Consider the following 26302-nt stretch of genomic DNA (forward strand, 5'->3'; position numbering starts at 1 on the left):
GTATTTAAATAAAAACTACAGGCATTTACCCTCTCCTAACGCACATTAAAAAATCAGTTGCACCTGACCTATTATCAAGGTTATAATAAAATAGACATTAAAAAGAAGTCACAAATAAATAGTAATAAAGGCTTAATTACATTAAAAAGTCATCTTTTCTTTAAGGCTAAGCTTTTAAGGGTCAAATTCTGCCAGCAAATGTATGCGCGTGCCTTGACATGCATTGGAAGGAGAATTTGACCCTTTGCTGTTTGAAAATGATCACACACGTTCAAATGTTGGCTAAAACATTAACTGTTGAGTGGTTCTTGGGCTGGTGGGTTTCAAAGTGCTTGCATTTCTCTTGCCCTCATGTGGAACCATAGCCCCAAATATGTCCTCATGGTATCGCTTTTGGCTCTGTAAAAATCAGAGAGACAGAACAAAAACATCAGTCTGGCTTCCCATTATTTAACAAACTGGCGGCTCATTTTTCAGTTCCTTTAGGTTTGTTCTACTGACTAGTGATGGTGAACTTTTGGTGGTAGGAATACTTTGCTTTGAAGGATGTATTCCTAAGAGCTCTAGGATAAGCTGAACTTTGTAGCTCTTGACAGGTTTCAGAGTAGCAGCCGTGTTAGTCTGTATCCGCAAAAAGAACAGGAGTACTTGTGGCACCTTAGAGACTAACAAATTTATTAGAGCATAAGCTTTCGTGGGCTACAACCCACTTCTTCGGATGCATATATCCGAAGAAGTGGGTTGTAGCCCACGAAAGCTTATGCTCTAATAAATTTGTTAGTCTCTAAGGTGCCACAAGTACTCCTGTTCTTTTTGTAGCACTTGGCACCATTCCAAAAACACAAGGCAGCCAGCCAGGTCTAGTATCTATGTGCAGTGTTCCTTCCCTTCTCAAATTCACTGCCCGTCCTCTCTGGGTGAACAGAGCCTGAAAATGTTGAGGTTCAAGTCATGTTGCAAAGCTGATCATAGCTATTTGTGGGCAAATCCTGCCCCTTTGAATGTCCAGGGTCAAAGTGGGGCAGGATATTGCGAATCAGTTTAGGGGTAGAATACTGTAATCAGTACATGCACCCTGAGCATTCGCAACAGGTGCATTATATAAATGGAAATAAATCACCCGGCCTTGCATTCTAATTCAGAATGTCTGACAAATGTACACACTTACATTTATTGTTTCCTATAATTGTTGCCCTGTCCATTGCATCTCGATCACTACACTGAAGTCTGGTTTAACTCACGCAGGGACTCTTTAGCTTGAACCCTGACTACAGTGAGCACGTAAGCATGCACATCTGGCTTCTACACCTACCTTCAGCTGGAAGATATAGTCTTCAGCCTGTTCCTCTGTCAGCTTCAGTTTCTTTGTGAACATCTCCTTCAAGGTCTGGGCGACGTCCCTGGCCATGCGCACGTCCCCGCAGACATACAAATGACCTTCATCTTCATGTAAGACTTGGTGCACTTCTGCCTCCAGCTTGCTTTGAAGAATGTCTTGAACGTAGACCTTAAGAGGAGAAGGGGGGAGAAGTCAAATAAAGTCCACTTAATGCTGTCTGAGATCATGGGTTATCTAGATTTGGAGCAGACTTACACAACCCCATAATTTCACATTAAGGCTCTGACTCCCTCAGTCCAGTCAAACTATAGTCTGTCCAAGAGCAGAGAGGAGAAATGGCGTTAAGCCACCTTTTATACTACCCTGATCTTGTGGCTGGGCCAGTCCCTTACATAAGTTAGAGCAGCCTTCGGGCTGCTCTAATTTACACCCAGCTGTCCACAGCCCCAGTAAACCATTCAGATAGCTGGGGATTGTCAGGGCATAGGGACATGCCAGGCACACACTCCTATAGCCATAGTTGGAGAGAGGGTGGCTTAGGTGTCACAGGTTATTGCCATCCAAGGATTCTCCTCAGGAGGGGGAATTCTCAGAGCGCCTGCTCTGCTGCCTTTCTGGCTGCACCATTTCAGTGACAATGGCAAAGTGATTAGAGCTGGGGCCAACATCTGCCCCAAGAGGTACAATGTGCAGGTCTGAACTTGTCCTGGGCATTTAGGGCTGGGGTTTTGACTGAGTTCTAGCTTCACAGACAATTTTCCATCTGAAGCTTGAATTTGGATACTCCTGTTATCTTCCTTCTACGGGGCAATAATGTAAAGCTTGGATAGATACAGCTTTGCCCTTGACTTCAGTAGGAGCAGACTGGCTCCACTCCTTTGAAGAAAATGGCATTCTTCACTCAGGGACGACACGTAGAAACACAACATTGAACCCTTTCAAAGGAGAACTTTAAACAGTGCTCAAGCCTTAGCGTGGGGGAGGAGGGGATCTGTATCCCCCTTTCTAGAGGGCAGAGGAATGAAGCTTACTTTAGCTTGGCCGGGTTGCCGTGAGTAGGCTGTATAGACCTCTTTCAGCACTCCTTTTCTTTTCATTTCTTGAGTTTCTTCTCTGTAGAGATGATCCATGTCTGGCTGCCGGCAGCCAAACAACAATGTCATGCCGCTGCCTTTAATTCCTGAAACCAACATTGGAAAGTTGTTTTAGTCTTTTAATGTTAGCCCAATTATCTGCAATTACAGTGGCAACAGAGGGCCCCGTTGTCTCAGCAGCTAGTCATGCAATGCAAGGACAGGAGGCTATTTTCCAACCATGTGTGTATGAGAGAGAGAGCGAGTGAGGTTCTGCTTTAAGTACATGCAGCATAATTTAACTCTACAAAATGTCACTGCAGATGCTCAACTCATTTTATACGAACAGGCAGGGACGCCGCAAAATTCCAGTTGCTTGTTGAAGGGGGTTGTAAGATCACAAAGAACCTTGTCTCTCCGCGACGAGCCCCTGTGTAAGAGGCAGAGACGTTCGTGTGCTGCTACCTGCTAGTGCAACTGAAGGTATCAGGCATTCCAAAGAGCGTGGGAAGGAGGCAGGGCTAGTGAATCTCGTGTGTGTGTGTGTGTGTGTGTGTGTGAAATCCTTCTCAAAGCTCTTCCTGGGTTGGTGGATGTCTGCAATGCTCCTTGCTCAGGGCTAGCACTTGCAGGCAAACATTTGTACAGCATTTGTACTCCCCCCCCTCCCCCCCCATATCATGCTCTTTCACGTGCACCCTTAGCGCCCCATGTGGCTGAGCTATGAGGATGAATTACATGCGGCTTGTATGTCAAGTTAGTGAAAAGAGCATCATGCGATTGACATTTCTGGATGAAGGACGTCCCTGGGGGGACAGGGCTCCTCCTGGGGGTAATTCCCACTGTACCTTTCTTTTCTAAGTCAGAGAGGCGCTGCTGCCAGAAGCCTCTGAATGGAGCGATTCCTGTTCCCGGGCCGATCAGAATGCAGGGCTTGGCGGGGTCCTGCGGAAGCTGGAATCCGCTAGCACTAATGTCAATCAAATGTGAGACTGTGGTTAGGAAAAACATCATATGGAGTAAATCCATTCCCACCAAGCTCCCTGAATAATGCTGACCAACTATCTATCACTAGTGGCCTGAATTTCCACTCTATTACACTGCAATCCACAGAGTTACACCAGGGTAAATCTGGTGGTTAGAGGATGGAGAATCGGGCTCTCTGTTTTCAAGACATGGTGAAAACGCTAATCCTGCCCATTCCCCTCTGACGTAGGGAAGTGTTGTTACCCCCGTTTTGCAGAAGCTCACACATAGGGTCAAATCACAAAGTGTTGGGTTAGAAGTCAGGAGTGTTTGGCTCCCAGTCCCCGATCAATCCATTAGACCATGTTGCCTTGCAATACGTATGGATATTATTATTATTAGAGATATTGTTATATAATGGAGCTGAACTAAGTACTGATATTTTCCCATTGGCGTGCTATAAGACATGTACACTCACCTGCGCACAAAGCATGGGACCGTCTCCTTAAGATCGATCGTATTCAGCCATGTGCTGCACACACCATGGTGCAAAGGACCTTGGCCATCTAACAGGAGGAATGGAAAATGCATCTATGAATGTTCCCCCCCCAAAAAAAATGTTGTCTACTTTTTTTAGACGTTGAACTGATATCAAAACAAAATTGGTGTGTAAATAAATTGGTGTCTACTAACTTAAAAAACAAAGATTAGCTGCAGGATATTACCAGTCCAACAGTAGTGTTCCCTATTTAGACTTCAAATTTTCATTATCCATTTATATTCTGCATGTATCAACTGATAGGGCAGCAGCATAAAATAAACTCTTAGCTAAAATGGTATGTTTTATACCATGTGGTGGATCCAGTTTACTTAATCATTGTCACCTAAATTGCATCACACTAAAGAATAAACGCAAGTAACAATTACCCCTTGTCCTGTAGTTGACCACCGCAACTGTCAAATGGATCTCTTTGGGCGTCATGTCCCGTGACGAGCTAATAGAATAGTACCGGGGTTTCAGCAGAGGTAGCTGAGTTAGCAAAAAAGACGTGGAGACTTGGGTGGAAGGAAACTCTTTCAGTATCTCCAAAATGGTGGGGCTGTTGAAAAACTTCCACGTGTTGTACTCCTCTGAACTCTGAAAGCCAAACATAGCCACAAATGTGAACAAGGAACTTTGAGTCTCATTGGGGTTCGGAGCAGGGAGATTGGAAAGGTCCCTTATGGAATAAGTTTCAGGCTTGCGGTAAGTTAAACTAATTATAGGTATCCTTCAGATAAAAGGAGGCTACCTCAATCCTTAGTCCGCTCTAGAACGCGACTTAGACTGAGTGGTTTGAAAACGTTGGGATTTTTTAATTTAACATCTGGAATTAGAAGCTCTGAAATACCTCCCAGAGGTTGGTCTCCCAGTCTGGCTGACTGGGCCTGGATGTGGAAGTAGAAGAGGGAGCCTATTTTTTTTTTTTTTTTTTTTTTTTTTTAGCCCTATCTTGCCAGACATCCACATAGGCATATGTGCTCTGATCCTAAAAGCTATTGAGCAGCTGTTGAACTCAACAGACACTCATCTGGACCTTGAACTTTCAGCTGGTTATTTCCACGTTGGAAATTCAGAAATCCCTTCTCTTTGCTTTACCAAACTGTCTGCCAGTGCCCTTGGATAACATCTTCCACTTGATGACTTCAAAATCCTTAATTGAATTAATTCTCACCACCCCCCTTGGGGGACAAGGAAGTAGTATTATTATACCCTTTCAGCAGAGGCACAGACAGGCTACGTGACCTGCCCAGAATCACTCAGGAAATCTCCTACTGTGGGAAGTCTTTCATACACTATTTCCTGATTCCCACTCCTGGGCTTTAGCCACAAGACCATCCTTCCTATTATCAAGGATGGTCTTGGAATAATGCAGCTTATATAGCAAATGGAAAACAGCTATTCTTCATTATTCCATGCATTTCTATAGCCTTCATCACAGCAGTGGAGGGGCACTGACCCCTCAATGCCTAAGTCAAGTCCTAACACTCACATGACATAAGACTTCCAGTCTGTGTTTGTCTCCTTCCTCTGTTGCCAGCTGGGAGAGTTTTTTTAGCAGATGTTGGGAGGGTGGTGTAGTGATATCCAGGAAATACGTCAGGGCTTGGGAAAGTGTGCAGGGCGGAATTTTCTTGTCACTGGTCCAGTAGCCACCTGGAAATGTAAGGAACGCTTGAGAACACTTTTTCCAAGGAGTCTGTCAGCTGGAAGTGCTGTGCAGATCTCCGTGCAGTTGAAAGGAGGCTGCCTGCAGTTAACCATGTATCCCATCTAGAACACAGACTTCAGTTGAGAGGAGTGACTACTAAGGAAACAAACCTAGTGAAAGATAATATTGTAGGTGATCAACACCAAAAGCTATGGGATAGCAGTGCGAGGTGTTCCTAGAGGAATTTGCTTGTTAAAGGCTGTAATGGATCTAGGCTGATTTACATCAGCTGAGGATCTGGCCTTCTGTATATGCACTGAATCACAGATGATGATAGAACACTCCTTTTAAACAAAGGGAACTGCTTAAGCTACCATCTCTCTGCAAAAAGTCTATCATTTAGCAAGTTTCTGCTCCAGAGCAGGGAGAGACATGGAAACCTCTTTTAGGAGACTGATTATATGTTATGTAGCAATGAACACTCTGTATCAATTAGCGTAATTACAGTCACTAGCCAGGTTCTGATCTCAGTTACTGTGTCAATCCAGGATCACTCCATTAGCCCTCGTGATGTTACTGCGGATTTTCTTCAGTGCAACTGAAATCAGAACCTAGCATCAGAAGAATAACTAAAAATTAGGAGTTTATAGAGTAAAACCCTTAGCAGCCACCACTTCTTGCCTAAGAACCGACTAGGAAGACAACAGAAGAACACAATGAATATATATTTTGATGTAATGCATTTCAGTGAGGTGGTTTTTTTTTTTTTTTTTTTTTTTTTTTGCTTTAAAAGAAAACTCTTGCGGTGGATTATGGAAAATATCTGTAAAACATCCATTGCCCTGTAGCTGCGGTACCGCCAACTTACCATCATTGCAGGTTTCCAGTCTGATGGTCTGATCAGTTGGTGGTGCATCCTTAACGTGCTCAATGATGCCACTGACTAATTCTGGCTGGTTGCCTGGGAAAATCCCAACATGTTCTCCAGGCAGATAGTGCACTTCCTGATTAGTCTCACAGGAAAGCTTAAGTAGGATGGTAACACGACTGAAATATAAGAAGACGAGATCAGATGAGTCACGGTTATGTTGACAAGATTTCCCTTTGACAGTGCAGAATTATACACCTTCAAAGTGGCAGTCAGCAAGCGTTAGTTTGTGTTAATTTATGGAGACTTCATCAAACTACAGTCTGGTTAAGCTAAGTGTCTTAATCAAAATGAGTAAGGTCTTCAAGATCTCTGATCAGCATGCATGAACCCAAATAGATGAGCCACTGGAAAGGTCATGTTGCGCCAGTGAAGGCTGAATGGTTTGCATCACTAAGCCAGATGGCTTCCTGTACGAAGACTGTATTTAGAATGAGGAAGAAAGGGGCTTATTTGAGGATACTGGGAAGTCTTTTAAGGATTCTATTTCTAACACGGATATTGTTGTTGGAAATGCTTGCAACTCATCCTTTTGAGCTTGTTTGTGCATTGTTATGGCTCAGTTTGCATTATAGTAAGATTACAAACTAGTTATTTGAGTTATGTTTTTTTCCATTCCTTTTTCTCCAAGGGGACACATTTTTCTGAATTAACTAGCAGTTCACATTGGATTTGGTGAATTAATCAGGGAGAAGGTTTCTGTCAGATTCCACGTTTAGTGTCAAAATGCTTTGTGTTGTTTGCCTGTTTAGTAATGGTCTGAAATTCAAACCTCCTTCTCAAATGCCTACAAGGTCAGCAATGCTTGGATCTCAGGATTTATTTTAAACTTCTAGCAAAAGCAAATATTAAAATACCTAAAAGATCTAGGTGCCATACCTGGATTTTAAACTTTGCAGATTCTGCCTGAACTTGAGCTTCATGGGAATCACATCTTTTGCGTGTATGTTTCCAAGTGCTGGGGGGGGGGGGGGGAAAGAGGCCACGGTTAATCCACGTTTTATTGATTCAATTTATTTTAGATGTCATCATGTAATTGTGGAAAAGTCCTGAGCTGCTTTTGACCCAGGGCACCTCCAGCTTTATGAGTAGTTAATTGCCCTATGATGAAGATAAATGCTATGGTGATGAGCAAGTATGAGACCCTATATTAAACAAACGTATTTAGAGAACATGCTGCACCACTGTTTGTGCTCCTTCTATGACAGAAAACAGATCATTCAATCCTTGGCCTTTCTTCAGAGGCTGACAACATGGCTGCCAGTTGTGGTGTTTTTTGTGATGTCTTATAGAACTTAAAATGAATTATCCCATCTCAATCAGGGCCTTGCTGCTTCTACCAACTTGGTAGAACATCAAAGCGATCATCCCGCATTATCAGAGCTGATCTCATTCCTAAATCCTCCTTAAAGCCTGGGCATATGAGATGCAGAATAGGCAGCGTGAGAGAGAGAGAAAGAGAAGGTACCTTTACTCAAGTCCAAAGGCTGGGAGTCACGTGCTATCCTGTAATTCTTGGGATTCCAGGTTTCATTTGAGGTGTAAACCTTGGGTAACTGAATACTATTTTTTCCACGGATGTCAAAAGTCTCACAGGCAGTCTTTTTAAAAAAATAATAATAATAATCTGAAGATTATTCATGTTAAAATTTGCCTTTTTTTTTTTAGTGTTCACTGATAATATTGTGCAGCATCTATCTCAAACAATACAAATTAATAATAGTCATAGTAATTATATCAAGTAGAGTATACGGATCAGATTTTGATTTCACTTATTCCTAACGTGAATAGATTTCTTCACCGACTTCAATGGGATTACTGCCAATCCGCACCAGTCTAACTGAGCTAGGATCTGGTTAGAAAAACTGTTAGGGCTGATTTCTGCCCCCCTGCGTATCCTACCACACAAGTAATCCCATTGAAATGGAACTATACGCAAGGTGGCAGAACTGGGCTCTTTGAAATAAGACCGTGTCCCAAATCACTCCTGAACTTTGGGGAGCTCAAAATCCAAACCTAGATGCAGATCTTCATTCTTGCAAATAGTTCCTGTCATTATAATGAATGGAACCAAAACGCTGGATCCAAAGCAACATCCCCAACATTGTGTGGCATTGAAATCCAGATCTGAAATGGGCAGTTGGGTCCCATCATTAGTAGGAATTGTGTGTTGTAGCTTTTTCGCCACCAGTTTCTTTACAGGGACAATTTAGCTAGTGAAGAGCCAGGAAAAAATAGATGCAGTAGGTCTCGGGACAGCTGTTACCTTGAATGCATTCACTGCCCAGGTGCGAAAGGCTTCTTCCTGCCCATTGAGTTCGTCCCCTTCACCTGTTTGGGTGAGCGGAGAGGCGCCTAACTGTGCAAGTTTTTGGTCAACAGCATGAGCGAAGGCACAAAACTCTGGATACATGGTTGACCCCAGGCCAAATACAGCATATCTGCACAAAGAGACATCAATGAGTCTTGGGAGGATCGAGTTAGTGCTCCTCATTGAACAGCATGATCCATTAAAGGCAATCGATATGATCAGATGCAAATTAGAGGATATATTACCTGATTTTTTTGCTCATCTTTTTCAGAGTGAACAGGGCATTCTTCAATTTCTGTATAAAATAAATAAAATGTTTCATGTTGCACAAATACTTTTATTTTACATTATCTCTAGGGTCAGGCCAGATTCAAAGATTTCCCCATTGGGTTTAATGGGCTTCGGATCAGGCTCTAACACCGATTTCTCAGTTAAATGTTACCTTTCCGTTGCCTGGAGAGTCACCATTTCCAAAAGTGCTGGTCACGACTAGAAGGAGGGTTTCTTTTTCCAGGTCACTGAGCTTGTATTCATCCATGCAGAGGACCTGGAAGAGACCAAGTTCATAAGAGATTGTTATGGGGCATAAATGAGGACTGGCTTTTAGTACTACGGTATTTTCAGGTCACTGCTGACCCAACCTGGGCGGTGGTGTGAGCTTGCCCACAGGGCAGCGGCCATGAGTTCTGTTAGTCGCTCTGCCACTGTGTGACTTTGCTCAAGCCACTTTGCCTCAGTTTCCCTTCCCACCCCATGTCTGTCTTTTTCTATTTAGACTGTGAGGTCTAGATCCTTGGCAGTATTTAGGCACCTCTCTCCCATTGAAATCATGAGATCTGGGCCTGAGTTCTCAGGGAAGGGACTCTGTGTTTGTACGTGTATAGCATCTACCAATATGGGGCCCCCCTCTCAGCTGTGGCCTCTGAGCTGTACATATAGCAATAAATCCTCACTGTGGTCCTCAGATCCGTCTGCAATTACTGCTATTTTCCCCCCCTACAGCAGCAATGACCTGGTTGAAGGTGAAGTGTGAAGCTTTCTAAGTTAGCATAGAGCTCTCTGACGCAGGTAGGAACGGATGCAATAAATGTCATACTCTACTGTGAGAATTTGTCATTTATCCAAATTGTATGACTTCGTGTGTTAGATAGGAATTCGTGCTGCAGTTGTAGGATCAGGATATTTCACTGACGGATGCCATTAAATGGGTGTCAGAGGATGGAAAATAGTGTTTCCTATTGAAACAATAGTCTGTGACTAACCAAGAATGAGTTGCAAGGTACACCGAAAATACACATTCTGGCCAGAGCTTGCATTCCTTGGGCATGTAAAATCTCCAGGGAATGTTTGCGACATCTTGTAGACGCTGGTAGTGCTGAGTTTTCTAACTCTTGTTCTCTAGTGGGTAAAGATTTCTCTCCACACTGCATAGATGTGCAAGGGAGGTTTCAGGGAGCGGGATAGACTCTTACCTTGGTGTTGAAGGCGCAATTGAACAAGGCACACAGGTTGTTGGCCAGCGTTTCAGATTTCCCAGTCTCCGTTGCATAGATCACTGTTGCCTTGGTCCTGGCTGCCATCGTTTTCCGCATCAATGTAGATGCAAAGAACGCAGCCCTGGGAAAAGTCATATGCAGCTTGTCATTTATTCACCAAAACATTCTGACCTGATTTACAAAAATATGGGAAAGGCTGACTTGGAGGATGGCCTGGGGCATTCACTTGGGGGATTCTCCAGGGGAATATAGTTGAGATTGGCCTAAACAAACATTTCAGATGTGAACAGCATCAAATTGTGGGTCATCTGGGTCCAGATCCAAATGATTCAATTGGCCCTGGTTGCTGTAATGAGCCAAACCAAAAACCTGGAACTGGAGTGCTTCCACCCTAACTTTTGGATGGGATGGAATGGATCTTCATGGTTCAATCCCACACATATAATATTTAGGCTTTTTATCAGGGAAACTTACTTCGCCAAAACTCTAAACTTGATCTCCCTTTTCTTTGGCCTGCGTTTCTCATCGTGCCAGACATGTGTTTTCCAAGCATCCACCTGGAAAGAGACATAAGATACAGGTCTGAGATCTTAAAAAGAATACATACACAATTTGTTTTACACAGATCGAGTCATTCCTTGAAAAGGTCAGATTATTTTGGGAATCTACATCTATGATCCATTCTGCAAGCCCAAGCCTGCTCCCATCTACTTCAGAAATGCAGGATCAGCCTCTCTGTTGTGTCCAAGTGCATTTTCATGACAGTTTGGGAGTATACTCCTAATGATATATTCTTAACAGGAACTACTGGCCTTTCTCTTCCCTCCCCACCCCTCGCAAAATATTAGAAACCCTACAATGACGGTATGTAGCCATCAGTTAATTTTACTTCACAGGCACTATGACTGGCAGTTAATGTGAATGACAGTGTTTTTAGGTCCGGCAGCATATTACTTATTTAGTTATTTGCATTATCGTCGTGTGTAGGAGCCCCAGTAACAGACAAGGACCCCATTGTGTGAAGTGCCGTATGACCCCTGGATAGAACGGACCTTTTGTGTTTTTTAAGTTGTCTGCTGAGATCATTCGGTGGCCCTTACCTGGTAATAGTAGAAAGGTGTGAGGACGTAGTTCAGCATCTCCTGGTGAAACACTGGGGTGATGCTGCCTGATATCGGAGGCACGAGCCAGACCCAGTCGGCTGGGCACCCTCCTCGAAGGCGGTACTCGTTCTGCATATATTTCATGAAAGACTCCGCCGCGGAGTGGTGATCCATGATGGTGACGTTCTGTTTCTAAAAGAGTTGTATAGAGAAGTCCATAAGCTGATGGTGCCCCATGTCACGGATCTTCACAAATAGGTGCAATAACTATCTAAGGGGGTTATGTCATGTCCATCACAGTGCTTCCCAAGTGGGCTTTATGGTACCTTCTGCTTTTCTCCCTGCACTGGTTATATATAGAAGGCTTTTCCCTGGTGGAATATGTATTAAGGGGACCTTATGCCTTACTCAGAAGCATCCATTGCTAACAATCATTAGAGACTGGCACTGCACTAGACGGACCCTTGACTTGTTCTGCTACAGCTCGCTTTATAGTCTTGAAGATCAGCATTTCCCCCCCTGCGGTTTATTGCCCCAGCATCAGGCGAGCACGTTAACCAATGCCTCTGATTCATTTGCCCACCCTTCGACTTGTTTTGGCATAAACAAGTGGCGTTGGAAACAAAGCTGTTAATCAAAGGGTGCCTTTTAGCACCTCACTAGGAAGTTAGAATGGGATGATTGAACTTTTTCCACAACGTCCCACCCTGTCCCATTTTTAACTGGCAGCCAGGGGAAGAATGGCTACCCCTTATACGCATTCATGGGATGAAAATAAAGGGCCTAGTATAAATCAGGAGCAATTACTCTGGAGTCTGATTGCTGTAAAACTGTTGCAAGGGGGAGGAGACTCAGGCCCAGGGTGTTTGATGTCTCTTCGTATGTCTGTCACTGACTTACTTGGAAACTATGAAGCACAGCAACATTAATCTCTATCACCGCTCGATCTTTCCATAATGAGGAAAGTTTGTTGGTTTCCAGACCCATCCTTCTCCCTACTTCCTACATGTGAAAAAAAGAGAGGAAAAAAACAAATTTAATACTCAGGGCAAAGATCTGAGTCAAAATTTGTGTGTGGGTGGGGTGTTCAGATATAGGGGAGGGGGTTTCCCACTGGGTTATATGGGATTAAAGGGGAGCTGTCCCCTATTATTATTTGTATTGTTGCATCTGGAAGCTCCAGGCATGGACCAGGAACCCAGTGTGCTAGGCAGGGCTATTCTGGGGCCCTACGCAGTCCCCCTACGTGGGGGGGGGGCTGGCTTGGGTGGCAGAAGGGAACCACCCCAGCACTCACGGCTGGGGCTGGGTCGTTCCACTTCCCGCTGCCAGTGAGCGCAGGGCCAGCCCTGCTGCAGTTCTCAGTGGAGTGGGGGCGGGGGCGGGAAGAGACGGGGCGGAGCAGGGGCGGGAGGCTTTGGGAGGGGTAGAGTGGGGGTGGGGCTGGGGCAGAGCAGAGGCAGGAAGAAGCGGGGCTGGGGCAGAGGCTATGGGGAAGAGGTGGAGCAGGGACTGGAGCAGCACGCAGCTGCGCAGGATTTCCTGGTACCCTACGCAGCTGTGTACTTTGCGTATGGGTAATGACTGCCCCAGTGCTAGGTGCTGTACAAAGACGACCCCCCCCCCCAAAAAAGCTTACAGTATTAAAAAACAACCACCCCTTCACATGGGATACTAATAACACGAGTGTAGTAAAGCAGAAAGAGTTTTTAAATTTGCTTTTTGCCATGAACGACTCTTTCCTAATCAATTTGCATTTCTCTCGGCTCTACGCTAGTTCTCCCACCATTGCTGCCCCCAATGGAGCTGAACTAGCAACAGTGAGACCGTTAAGAAAGCGCTTGGTAGAAGCCAGGCCCAACCTGCCCGGGACTCAGTGTAAAATCTGGTGCTCTCCCTTGCCTCTTCTACACAGGTGCATTAAAAACCCTCTCGAAGATTACCTTCAGGATATTGTAGCGCTGTACGTCACAGAAGTCTCGCACGCCTATCTCTGTCCCCATGTACCAGCCGTTAAAAGGGCAAGCTGTAAATTCCAGGCCCCCCACTTCAAGCAGCATGTTGGCGACAGCAGGCAGCGCGTACCACTTCAAATCGAGCTCCTTAAACCATTCATACCTTTTTAAAGAAACATTTTGAACCGTTAGTTAAGAATCTTCTCCTGTATCTCCTTCTGAGCACAACCAATGCCTATCAGGGAATAGACAGGGATAGTCCTGTCTGTAACTCAGTAATGCAACACAGGCTTGCACATGTTCACCACAAACTTTTCACTAGCCATGTGAAAATCAAGAATTCCTTGCTGAGGAAACGGATGCATAACATCAAAGAATTTTTGAGCTCTTTGCAGTCTCTTCGCAAAATAAACAAGACAAGAACAATAATAGAGAGAAACTGAATAAATTAGTTGCTCATCTCTAATCACTGTAAACTATTTGGCAAATGTTACAGTAGGTAACACAGTACAGGAATTATACAGAGAGAGCAAGAGGGTAGACCAGGAAATGAAACCTACAATAACCAGATCTTCAGCAAATCAGCATAACTCCACTGAAGGCAACAGAGTAACATTGATTTATAACAACTGAGGATCTGGCTCTATATAATGGCCCCTCTCATGAGTCATCAGCAGGGTTTCAACCTTCAATCCCAAAGCACAGACCTGTACCACTAGATTTTAAGGAATAAATCTATTAGCTGGTAGCCGTCGTAGGTAGACTGCTGTCCTCAGTGATTCAGCAAAGCACTTGTCACTCCAGCTCAAGCATGTGTTTTTCAGTAGGACTCCTTGCATGTTTAATATTAAGGCCCCAATTCAGGCCCGTCCTGAACTTTCATGTGCATAAGTCCCATTCACTTGTTGGACATGACTTTAATATATGGAGATATACCTATCTCATAGAACTGGAAGGGACCCTGAAAGGTCATCGAGTCCAGCCCCCTGCCTTCACTAGCAGGACCAATTACTGATTTTGCCCCAGATCCCTAAGTGGCCCCTTCAAGGACTGAACTCACAATCCTGGGTTTAGCAGGCCAATGCTCAAACCACTGAGCTATCCCTCCCCCAACATAAGCACATGCTTAAAGGCTGTCCCGACTAGCAGTGCTTTCCTGAATCAGGATGCAAATGCTTTGCTGAACAATGTTGGTCATACTTAAATGCTTGGGTGAATCAAAGGCTTGTTGAGTGCAAGAAGACCCACACCCTACAAGTGTATTACAATAGCACTCTCTACTGTACACTATTTAAAAGCAATGTACTTTTGACTGACTATGACTAAAACAGAGATGAGAACTCCCAAATACTTCCTGCAAAAATGCTATTATCCTACATTCATTTCAATGTAATTTAGCTGCTATAACATACATTTTTATCTCTTGGGTTAATTTAACATAATTTCACCTGAACAAAGAACTAATAAAGGAACCCGCCACAGGTCACAAGCTAATAAACTGGGCCGAACAATAGCCTAGTAGTCAAGGTACGGCACAGAAATGATTATCTAAATCCAGTATGCTTACTTTGGATGTTCCATTGACACTTCAAGGACAAGTTCTGGCGGCAGTTCAAATATTTCCGGGTCTTGGCCGTTTGCTTGGAGAACCAGTGGAACGACATCAAAGCGGCCATATTTGGGCTTCCACCCAAGCTCGATGCACAACTATAAGTGAAGAAAGTGGGTTTTGTTTTGGGTTGTTGTTGTTTTTTTCCCCCCATGGGTTTGAAGACAAAAGCATGTTAACTCTTTACATGCTGTCTAATGTTAAAGGCTACATTCCCCTGTTCCAATAAAGCCATGCTTTTTTCGCATAGGGCTCCATTGTATGCCCTGATCGAGGGGTAGTACATAAATTGCCTCATCCCAGAGGTAGGCCTAGGCGGTAGCGTGCCTCAGAAACAACCCTCCCTTGCTCTGGGACGGAGGGAGTAATTTGCTGCAGGACTATAATAGCAATAAATTTCGCCCCCCTTTCCCCCCATGCTAGGTAAGATGTGCTGGTTGGTGCATTGGAGCCAAGGCTCCAGCCATTCCTATCACCCACCCTCATTCCTCCCTCCTGCTCCAGAAAGGTACAGAACAAAAGGTGTCCACGAAGCACAATGAAAGTCTTTCATTGACCTTAATGGAGGTTTGATCAGATCTGTGGAATATTTTTGATCAATAGAATATAGAGGGCCACATAACAAGGTACCTACATCGATTAGATCGACGAATATCTAAAATCCAATAGATGAGCTAGATAAGAGGGATGGTTGTTTGAGTTCTGTTTGAACGCTTACCTGTGTAAACTCCACAGTAGCTGGGTCTCCCAAGATGGAGCCATCTGGCATTTGGTACCCAGCATATCGGATGAGTTGGCTGTTCCACAAACGGAAATCATGTTTCCCATCAGTCCTCTGAGGGAAGACCGTGATGGCCGATCTACCAGAGAGATTAACTCCCATTAAAACACAGCAAGTCCTATGCTTTTGGATTATTTTTTAAATTGTTCCTGCTACTAGCTAATTTACATTTTGTAAACAAATTAAAACCCCAACAAAAACCTAAAAACCCTCCTTTTCCAGGGACTGTGCAACTTACAAACCTTCAAGAAATGATGATACAGGATAAAGGGGGGAATTAAGGATGGAGACAGGGGACCAAAACTTCTAGACACTCCAGAGTTTTTGTAGTGGCAGGGGGAGGGTTTTTTTTGAATGTAAACCCAGATCTGGATCCAAAGACTGGTGTTTGGTATTCCAAAGTTGGAATAAAAGAGCACATACCTGATGTTTCCATTGTTTGTGGCGTATTCAAGATGACGACAGATGTGTTCAAACATTTCCTTGGCTGTAGTACAGTTACGTGCATCAAACACCTATATATTCCCAGAAGAAATACATGAAAAAATTGATTTAGGAATGATGATTTAGAATTATTTTTCTAATGAAGTTCATTATCATAATTTAAGGTTAAGGTGCAATGGCTTAGGCTAGTATCTGGATACAGGATTTCACTTTTAGCTCATCTAACAAGGGTTAATCTTAATCTTTGCTATATGGGCCCAATAAACATATTTGTGCTTTGCTGTAATATCAGGAGATGCATTTCCTCCTGTTGCTTAGCAGATTTTTAAGGTGTTTTGAACCATATAAAATTATTTGATTTGGCTCTGGAATGAGGAAGCAGTTTGCATTGTCTGAAATACAGGCCGTATCCTCAGCTGGTGTAACTTGGCGTAGGCCTGTTGAAGCCAATGTCGCTATGCTGATTTACAGAAGCTGCTGATCTGCTTGCCCCTAGATTTCTATAATCAGTAAGTCACCTGTAGGTTGGACCATTGTATTCTCCCGATGCATCTCGGAGCATTTCTCCAGGCCTGTTTGGTTGCAAAAATGAGTTCCTCTTTCGTCAGCTGGTAGGTTCCTGTTGTTTCTATCTCTTCAGTTACTGATTGCATTCGCTGCTGGTGTTCTTCTGGTTGTGGCCTGTAGAATAGGAAACAATCATCAAGAGACGCAATGAGCTGTGCTTTAGGCAGAACTAATTTTGTTCACCAAGGTGATTGCCGAAATATTGTGTTGTGGGTCAAGAGGGTGGATGGATGTCACTGAGGGCAGAATTTAAGCGCTCTGATTATAAGGAACTCCTCCATTAAGCAGAGGATTTAGACCGATGGGGTTAGCTTTTGCCACAGAATAGAGAGAGAGTGCTTCATAGGATTCACTTAGGGGCCTGTGCAAGTCGTCGTTTGGCACATATGGATGTTGCAAGAGAATATCCATAGATGGGCTGGCCTCATAGTTCAACACCTGGAAATGAAATAGATCTACCCAAAATACGCCATCAACGGTGAAAATATTTGCCACCTCTCACAGACCTCTGCGTCCTAGAGGAAACTGCCACCATGCGTCCCATCTCCCTTCTGCTGCATCTCACGCCTCTCCCCAAAGTGCCATATTGCTCTATTGTTACGATCGACTACTTGGTATTTTTAAGCAATGGAACGAAATGGATTATCTAAGCGCAGGGCATGAGTGTGGGGGAGACAGGGCCACTGCTATAACAACTGCAGTCAGATCATCCTTGTTCCTTCTGGCCTCCGAATCTCTGAGCTGTCCTTGTTGAGTGTGAATGGCAGATTAATTAACTTATTCAGGAGCAAACAGTGCTGGAAAGGCTAAGCTGTAATGTTTTAACCTTGGTGCAGCTCAATCCTCTGACCACTCAGCTCCCATCTCCATGATGCTTCATACATTAACGTAAGCAGCCTTTTTCTGCCTAGCTTCCCACGTTAACTTGTTTAAGAAGATGTGGACTTTCCAGGTTTGTATGATGAAAGCACTGGAAATCCATGGGTGGGAAAAATCCTGCTTTGGCAGAAGGAGGGTGGAGGTGGCCTAATGGTACCTGTTCTCTGAGTTCTATTATTTTAATACAGAAATATTTCTTTTGAGCAAAATGTGTAGAAAACGCCACACCAGGGAGGAGGTGCTGGGTAGTTCTCTTGGCCAGAGAAGCTAACCTCTCAAATTCTTTATGTTGATAACACAGAAAATGAAGACACAATATTGGGGAAATATTTATCGTGGCACAGACAAACTGGTTTGCCGGCTGATAAATAGGATGAAAATAGCCTGCTCCGTCTGAGAGCACATGTCGAGTTTCACCAGGATGAAAGATCAAGGGCAGCACGTGAGACAGTGTAAATCTGTGTGATCAAATAGCCAAGTAGTGAGGTCACCTCTGAGTGGCTACAGGGAGATTTTGCAAATTGAATGTTTCTGACCGTGAAAGCTGTTTGTACCTGAGACTGTGGTTTTCAGAAGGGCTTAGGGCTCAGAAATGAAGCCAGATTTTACCAGGAGCATTGAGCTGCTTTGAAAATCTGGACACTGAGCTCTTCTGAAAATGTGGCCTTCACCCTCCTAGGACTGGATCACCCTCTCACATGTCAGTGTTACTTACACTGGTGTGATGAGAAAGGAATCAGGACCATAGGATCGAGTTCAGCATCTGGCAGTGGGTTCAACTCCCCTTGATGTAAATGACACCGGGGTAAATTTGGCCCATACTCTCATGTGTTTGTGCTGCTGGTGTGGGAATTTGTCATCAGTAACAAATGTACATTTTACTGCATTATTAGTTGACAAAGATTGTGATTCTGAAAACATGTATGCAGGTATTGAGCTTTACTCCCATGAGTTATTCCCTTGATTTCAATGTGATTACTCATGGGAGTTAAAGTAAGCATGTGCCTAAGTGTTTGCTGCATCTGGATCAAACACAAGACCAGACTCAAACTGAGTCAATGACCCGACCAGGAGAGTGTGACTAAGAAGAAAGTGATTTAGAAATTAACTAAGATGCCAGAATTCCTGAAAGTGCTTGTTTCTAACCATGAGATGAAGCAATTGCAAGTTGTTTGGTGTTATGAGATTTCATAATCCCTTGATTACTACAAAGAGTAGTTTCTTATTATCATAACGTCACAATGAAAGCAGAACTTTAGAAGTCATAAAATTGCTGTCTGGGCAGCGTAAAAAGAGGAAAGGAAGCAGCTATACAATGATCTGCAAATCAGAGTCTCCTTTCAGAAAAGTTAATGTGGGCCAATTTAAAATAAATAGTGTGTTAAATTCAAGAGCATCTGAATCACCGAAGTAGCTAACTAGGAGACCTAGTGCATGATCCTGTTAAGTGCTGAGTAAGCCCTGGATGTGCTGAGCAGCTTTAATTCCCATTGGCTTCAGGAGTCGCTCAGTATCTTGTAGGATCAAACTTGTATTTACTAATCCCTAAGGCCTTGAAATGGTGGAACTTGAGATGGACTCAAATGTTCCAGCGTTTCCCACGTGTTCACCCAAAGCGGTAAACTCACCCCCCCTTCTCCATCCGGAGAACTATAGAATACAGCGTCTTCTATGATGCTAGGAAATTCACCTGAGCATGCTGATGGGGGGAGAATGAGAGGACTCTGCCATGCTGGATGGCAGCGAGTTGTCTAGAAGGCCAGCAACTTTATAAGAAGTCCTAAACCATGGGAAATGTTGACATAACATGTACCGCCCTTGAGCAAAGGGTGCCAGAACACGGAGAGAGTGCATTGAAAACAACGCCAAAGTAAAAGCCGTATCCGCATTATAAGGCTGGTCTCAATGGGCGTTACTCCACTCTAGCACTGTGTTACCTTTCCCTGGTGAGAAACCAGACCTGGAGAGACTTGTTTATACATGGATGGTAACACTGTTTTTAAAAAGAGTCTTATCTAAGCTGCATCTGCCTCAGGAGGGTTGAGACAGTCAAAACCAGATTGCACAACAAAGCACTCAATAAAGTCCGTTCCTATATTCACTGAGGAGGGTGGGGACCTACAGGTAAAAATAGCACCTACCATTTCAGCATATTATTAGTACAACTAACTCACTAACAGCCCATAATTCTTGTTCCTTTTTTTTGACCGGACGGTGTGTGGTAGGGGAGTTTGCAGCTCAGGATGAAAGAATACTAAGAGGCATTCACATCCCATAGATAGAGCAATTAATTCAAGAATGAAGTTAAAATGGCCTTACTCTTTAAATGAATTGTAGTATTGATTGATGAATTCTATCGCCTGGGGTAAAATCTCTTCCGGTGGGACTGGACTGTCTCGGGGGCCTTTCACCAAGCCTTTGGGGTTCATGAGGGCCCCCTGGCAGGCCTTGGCCTTGCAGTTGAGAACCTGCAAAGACAGGGAAATGTTAAAAATGACAATGGCACCCCGCCAGGGAAAGTTGTCCATTAAAGTTTCATGGTCTTACCCCCTTTGCCGTCTGGTGCAACGTGTCGTGAAAGCTGGTTCCATTTTCCCAGTTTTTAATTTTTAAATGTCTCGGACACCCAGATATTTGGCTCATGGGTTGGATGCCATTCTGCGGAGGTTTCTGAGCAAAGAGAAAATGAAAATACAAATAATCTTTGAATTCATCATGTAACATTAAAACATTGGACTAAATTTATCCCTGGTGTAAGTGCCAATCAACGGAGTTTCATCAGGGAAGACTTTGGCCCATTCTGATTGCTAAGCAGTTAATTAGGATTTAAGGGACAGATTGTGGAAACTTTATTCACCCAAGTGAGCACTTATGCATGTGAGTGTGAAATTACCCACATATCTGGTCCTAAATGAACAAGGAGTCAGATTTTTCACACGCTCCCTGTTTGAGCAATACCTTACTCTGCAAGTAGTCCCAGAGATTTCACTGGGATTTCTCAGTGTGTGTTAATTGTGGCGGTCCAAGGGAAACAATGAACTGGATGGTCTTAGAAATAAGACACGCTTGTAAATAAACACTGGGATTTTCAAAGGAGACTAAGGGAGTTAGGCACTCAAATCCCACTGGAATAGGAGTTGGGCCTCTAACTCCCTTAGGCACATTAAAGTTTTGGGTTGCACAAAATGAACAATTTGGTGACACTGACATGAATTCGCAAAACGTTTTGGTGTCACTGAATCTGTTCCCCCCCACCCCCTTCGGGGGAGGAGGGGGACACACAAAAATTCAGCTGAAAAATTTCACTCAGCTGTCACTGCGACCCCTTAGCATCCAGTACCGAAGTTAGAAATAGATTGTCTCCTCTCACTGACCTCTCCTGCAGTTATGATGCGCGGCATCTCATCCTGTTTGTTGCTCAGATCATTTAGCTTGGTGGCTTCTTCTTTCATGAAGCTTTGAAATGAATAAGCAGAATCTGATTTAGTACAAGAGGCTCAATTTTTAACCCATTACCGTTTACTTGTGGGGTGAGTAGGGAGATGCCTAACACCGCGTCTGAAAACAATACCAACTCAATAAGCCATGTGTTCCCGACTCAAGGGAACTGGAAACAGGTAGCGGGGTTGTGGCCACCGTTTCCATATTGCTGTGCCCTAGAATATAAAAGGCTGAGAACCACTGCTATAAACTAAACAAAGGAAATGCATCAAGAAGCTACAACTATGAACTAGTCATAGGAAACCGACAAAGAAGGAAAATGTTGAGAAGATTTGTTTTCTTCAGGGAATAGCTGCATGAACCTTTCAAATAGGTCCAACCTCACGGTGCGTTAAGCAAACGGCTTGCTTTCTTATGCAGGAAACAAAGGAAGTCCATGCAAAAGGCCTGACTTTTGAACTCTGTTCTTCCTTTTTTTAATTTGGATGCAAGATTTGAGAAGATGAGAGCTAGCCTGACAATCCTGGAGCAAAAGAGTCTGCTTTTGACTGGCGGCGATGGCCTTTAGCTAATGTCCATCTTAGGGCCAGATTGTGTGTCCTTTGCTCTGACTGGTGAGCGGTGACTCCAGTGGGAGTCAGGTTCAGGATTCTTTATTTCTGGTGTAAATAACTTTCCCTGATAATAGTGAAAAATGGGGAGCCCGGGACAGGGGAAGGCACCAAATTTTGGTGGAACGTAGGCACCAAATTTTGGTGGAACGTAGGCACCAAATTTTGGTGGAACGTAGGCACCAAAATGAGTGAAATCCTTTGAAATGAGGGACATTTGAGAAGCGTGCAACCTTATTTTATATACCGTCTTTCATGCAAGGTGTATCCCAAAATACTTTATGGAGCTAATTAGTACAATTACAAGGTTAATAAATAACTTTGCTGAAGTCCACAACACACACACGAGTGGATCTCGCCATCCATAGCTTGCACCATTATATACATTATAGAAAGCAGAGACAATTAAAAAAAATAAAGAAAGTTTAAGGCAGGATGTTTTATGTCACAGTGATGTGAGTAGGTCTCATAAGGGAAAACTAAAATTTACCTCACCTGTGTCAATTGCAGCCAAGTGGCCTGTAGGAAAAGTTATCCCTCAAACTTTCTCCTTTAAAATGATTGCTTTGGCAATTCTTTACTTGTACCTCTGAAACATCTATGATCTTTCCTTCTTAAAGGAGGGAGAGTGTAGGAAAGCAGGAAGGGTGAAATTGAGAGGAGATAAATCTTACCTGTGAACCTTCAGGACTGCTTTTTCCACATTATTGTTTATATCCTCTTTGGGGGATGTGTTCCGACCTGTTTGGGGCCTGAATAGGAACTGCCAAGGGCACATCATTTTTGGTCTTTTAATTAGCCTGCTGTTTCCTAGCCCTGAAATCCTGGTTTAGGTAATGAGGGGATTCTCCTAAGGAAGGAAATAAAAGGAGGTTAAACACGCTGCTTAATTTGTAATGAAAGAGGTGCTGGGGCTCAAGTAACTTTTTTTTTTTTTTTTTACATTCAGAATTGATGCACCAAGGCCAGAGGTGCCGGGGCTATGAACTGCCAAGCCTAGAGGTGTCAGGGCACATATTAAGCACTGGTTATACAGTTATACAATCTCCCTCTTTGATAAGATGAGGGAACGCCGCAGGTTTATGGACCTGCTGTAATTAATATCCTATGATTGAAAGCTAAACTGCCTACTAAGGTCCTGACTCAGCAAACACCCTAGGACTCCCTAGTTCAGTGCTTTGCTAAATCAGGGTCCAAATCCTGTCGTAAATACACACCAAATAAATTAGGGGTTCTCCATGCCAATCAGAAGCTGTAGACCTGTTTTATTCTACACCGGCTGCCTATTCCTAGGACACCACAGATAAAACAAATGTTTGCAATGAAGATCCAAAATGCTCAGATCAAATGAAATTCAGAGCATAATTAGGGTCTGGAAAACACATGAGTGTTCCAAGTTTAGCAGAAATACCAACTTAAAAAAAAAAAAAAGCTCTAAAGTTTTGTTTCTCGAAGGTTTGGGTATCACAAAAATATTTTTCTTTATTTGAACCTCTGTTTTGCAGGAAAACAAGAGGCAAAACCTGGCCTGCGTCATTCACACAACAAAGATTCCCAGCTGAAAGTTATTCTTCCCCAGGGAATGAAACCAAAAAACAACTTGCAGCACCTTAGAGACTGCCAGAGCCAAATGGAATGTGAAGTTTATGGATTCCAGGTTCTGTTCTAAATGTGGAACCGAGGAATCTTGCATGGGTACTAGATTTTTTGTAAATAATATTATAGCATATCTATAACCCATGTAGCAAACTAGTCAGAGTTTAGGATGATGCTCCATTAATTGTCACAGGCTGATCCCGATTTTGTCTTGCTGTCCTTTTGGATTTGGGCTTTTCTGCTCATCTTTGACCCTAAAGTGAAGTTTTCCTCCTTGGGAAGACAGCAGCTTGATGGGTAAAAGTGAAGCTATTACATTGTTTAAGTCTTCTGTATAAGACCAATCAAAGACTGAGCTGTAGCCAAGAAGGTCAAAAGATAAGGAAAGAGAGGGAAAAAAAACTTTCTTTATTCTGTTATAAATTTACTCATTTTTTTTTTTTTAATTGTGGTAACACTTACAAGCCCCAGTTGTGGCCTCTGTGTTAGGCGCTGTACACATCAAAAAACAAAGACCGTCCTGACCCCCAAAAGCTCACAATCTAAGTAGTTCAGTGTAAGAATTCAGAGCCAGATTTTGATACCCCTATTCACAGTGAGTAACCCCCCTGAAAAGAATGCAACTACTTGTGCTGTGAGGTACTACTCAATGTAGGGGTGTTAGATTCTGGCCCTTAATAAAGGTAAAAAGAAGAGGAAGAGACGGGTGTGTAACAAAAATATCTGCAGAGTTACCAAACTGCAAACAACACTAGCACATTACAATGCGATACAAAACTAAACTCACCCTGTCATTCATTAAAAGCATCTAGTCTTTTAGGCTAATCAGAATTTTTTTTTTTTTAAATCTTCTGATGGTATAGTTGTTGTGGATCGGTCTTAGAACAGCAGAGCTATCCTGGGATTTTGCCTAGGAGACCTGTGAGTAGCCGCTTATACTGAAAAGTTGTAGGAAATCTTGTCACACTATCTCAGCGCAGCCTGTCTAAGTGTGCTCTTTCTTAATTTCTCTTTTCCATTCATTGATGATCAAAATAAGTCCCTTGTTTCCTTAGATCCTTTTCAACAGGGTTAATTTAAAGACTATTTGTGGCACTGCTCTTACTTGTAGCAAGGAGGATAAAGGTTTCAAGGCAGCATTACAGGGAACCAATTAAAAAAACTGTGCTGGTTTAGTAAGGGGGGAAAAAACATACAAACGGCAATAAAACTATTCCATGTGCAAGCAGATATAACTGCTTGGCCAGCTGCTCAGTTAAACATAAAGTTGCCTTACCTTGCTTCTAAGAGAGGTTTCTCCAAGTGTGCTGGGAGATAGTGTTCTCTGCCAAAGTTTCTTTCCTTTAACCGTCGAGGTACTGTGTCCCTGTTGCAAGGCAAACTCATTTTATACTCTGCTGGGGTTCAGTATGCAAAGCAGAAGGATGATAATACATGGATAACATTGCAAAGGGAAATCCCTGAACCTGGGCTATTTTTCAGATCAAAAGGGAGTGGCTAATGCATGCTGTCACAGAGTGTTAGCTAACAATGCATCCACAGTTCCTGATATTTCATCAATTCTAAAACATATGAGCATCCCCTCCTCCACTGGCTGGTTGGCTGTCTGCTTTGGTAATCGCTTTAATGTGATATAATTTCCTGTGGCTCTAACCAGCCCTTTTACAGGAAAAGCTCTGGGGCAGGGGTGGCCACCCGGAGCCTGGTAAATTCTGGCTCCTTCTCAATGTACATTGCCAAAGAGCCACAGTAATACGTCAGCAGCCAACCATCAACTCCCCCACCCTGCTCCCAGCGCCTCCCCCCCACCGGCAGCCCTGCTGATCAGCACCTCCCGCTCCCTCCCTGCACCTCCCGATCAGCTGTTTCGTGGCATGCAGGAGGCTGGAGGAGCAAGGGCACTACAGGCTATGTGGAGGGGGCGGGAAGAGGTGGAGTGGGGGAAGGGCCTGTGGCAGAGCCAGGGGTTGAGCAGTGAGCACCCCCCGGCACATTGGGAAGTTGGCACCTGTAGCTCCAGCCCCGGAGTCGGTGCCTATACAAGGAGCCGCATATTAACATCTGAAGAGCCGCATGTGGCTCCGGAGCCACAGGCTGGCCACCCCTGCTCTAGGGACTCTGATAGAGACTGATCATCCGTCTATTGAATCTTTAAAGCAGGGACACAGAATTCTCTATGAAATGTTCTAGGATAATTTAAAAATTCTGAGGAAAGGAAATCCTTCTCCATAGCTTTTAGGAATAATTTCTAGAGGAAGCTTTTAATTTTTATAGAACCCTATTGGCATAGGCAGGGCTGACAAGGGAGGGGAGGGGGAAAGCCGGTACAAATTACCGGGGCCCGGCGGTCCGGAAGGGGGCCCGGCTTCCCCCCCCCCTCTCGTCGCCTTACCGGGGCCCGGCGGTCCGGAAGGGGGCCCGGCTTCCCCCCCCCCCCCTCGTCGGCCCTGTTTAGCCGGTCCGCCCTTGCTGGGGGCCCCGAACCCACTCTCGGCGGCCCCGGGCATAGGCCCTGATTCAGCAAAGCACTTAAGCATGTAGTTAGTCCCTAAGACTCTGTGCTTAAGAGCCCTGCTGAATCAGGATCTGAGTTTCTATTGAAGTCAATAGGCTTTTTAAAATTATTCCTTCCAGATGCTTTAGTTCCTGCTGCCTCTGTTGTTTTTTGAGCGTTGCCCCTATGCTCATGCCCAAGGCGTGAGAAACACAATAGAGAAACTCTTTGTATCTCACCGACTTCATATTGCCGGCACACAGCAATATTTGTGAAAGGCAGAGGGACGATTAAGAGACCGTATGGGGTTTTATTGTACAACCGGTGAATTTCAGACATGTAATCAAAACAAGCACACACATAAAAAGTTTCTACCTGAACTGTAAAGCCAGTAGGAATAACAGAGCAAACCCAGTGGCATGCAGTAAAAAGGTTTTTGGCGGGCTCCGGCAGCCAGAATCGGGAACACTACTATGCCTGTAAAGACTCAGGGATTTTGGCTGCAGTTACTGTTTCA

The 26302-nt window shown here is 43.9% G+C and overlaps 1 protein-coding gene across 1 annotated transcript; it reads right to left on the reverse strand.

Annotated features, from left to right (window-relative positions):
- Positions 1-282: 282 nt before the first annotated feature.
- Positions 283-22476, reverse strand: NOS2 (nitric oxide synthase 2). The gene is made up of 26 exons (XM_065418510.1): positions 22370-22476; positions 21018-21099; positions 20191-20313; positions 19963-20111; positions 16716-16878; positions 16177-16268; positions 15691-15832; positions 14931-15070; positions 13352-13526; positions 12309-12410; positions 11406-11600; positions 10780-10862; positions 10282-10426; positions 9252-9356; positions 9055-9104; positions 8765-8939; positions 7967-8099; positions 7378-7456; positions 6439-6617; positions 5412-5575; positions 4306-4516; positions 3857-3944; positions 3261-3382; positions 2371-2519; positions 1313-1507; positions 283-399 (listed from the first exon to the last, which is right to left on the reverse strand). The coding sequence occupies exons 1-26, from the start codon at positions 22474-22476 to the stop codon at positions 283-285; spliced, it is 3465 nt and encodes a 1154-aa protein (XP_065274582.1).
- Positions 22477-26302: the final 3826 nt, after the last annotated feature.

The sequence above is a fragment of the Emys orbicularis genome, chromosome 17 (genome assembly GCF_028017835.1).
Source record: "Emys orbicularis isolate rEmyOrb1 chromosome 17, rEmyOrb1.hap1, whole genome shotgun sequence".
Lineage (NCBI taxonomy): Eukaryota > Metazoa > Chordata > Testudines > Emydidae > Emys > Emys orbicularis.

Coding starts and splice junctions, on each gene's coding strand:
- NOS2 (XM_065418510.1), bottom strand. CDS start 22,476: ATGATGTGCCCTTGGCAGTTCCTATTCAGGCCCCAAACAGGTCGGAAC. Junction 20,112..20,190: donor TGCACCAGACGGCAAAGGGG/GTAAGACCATGA, acceptor CTGTCTTTGCAG/GTTCTCAACTGCAAGGCCAA. Junction 13,527..14,930: donor GTGTCAATGGAACATCCAAA/GTAAGCATACTG, acceptor TTCTTTAAAAAG/GTATGAATGGTTTAAGGAGC.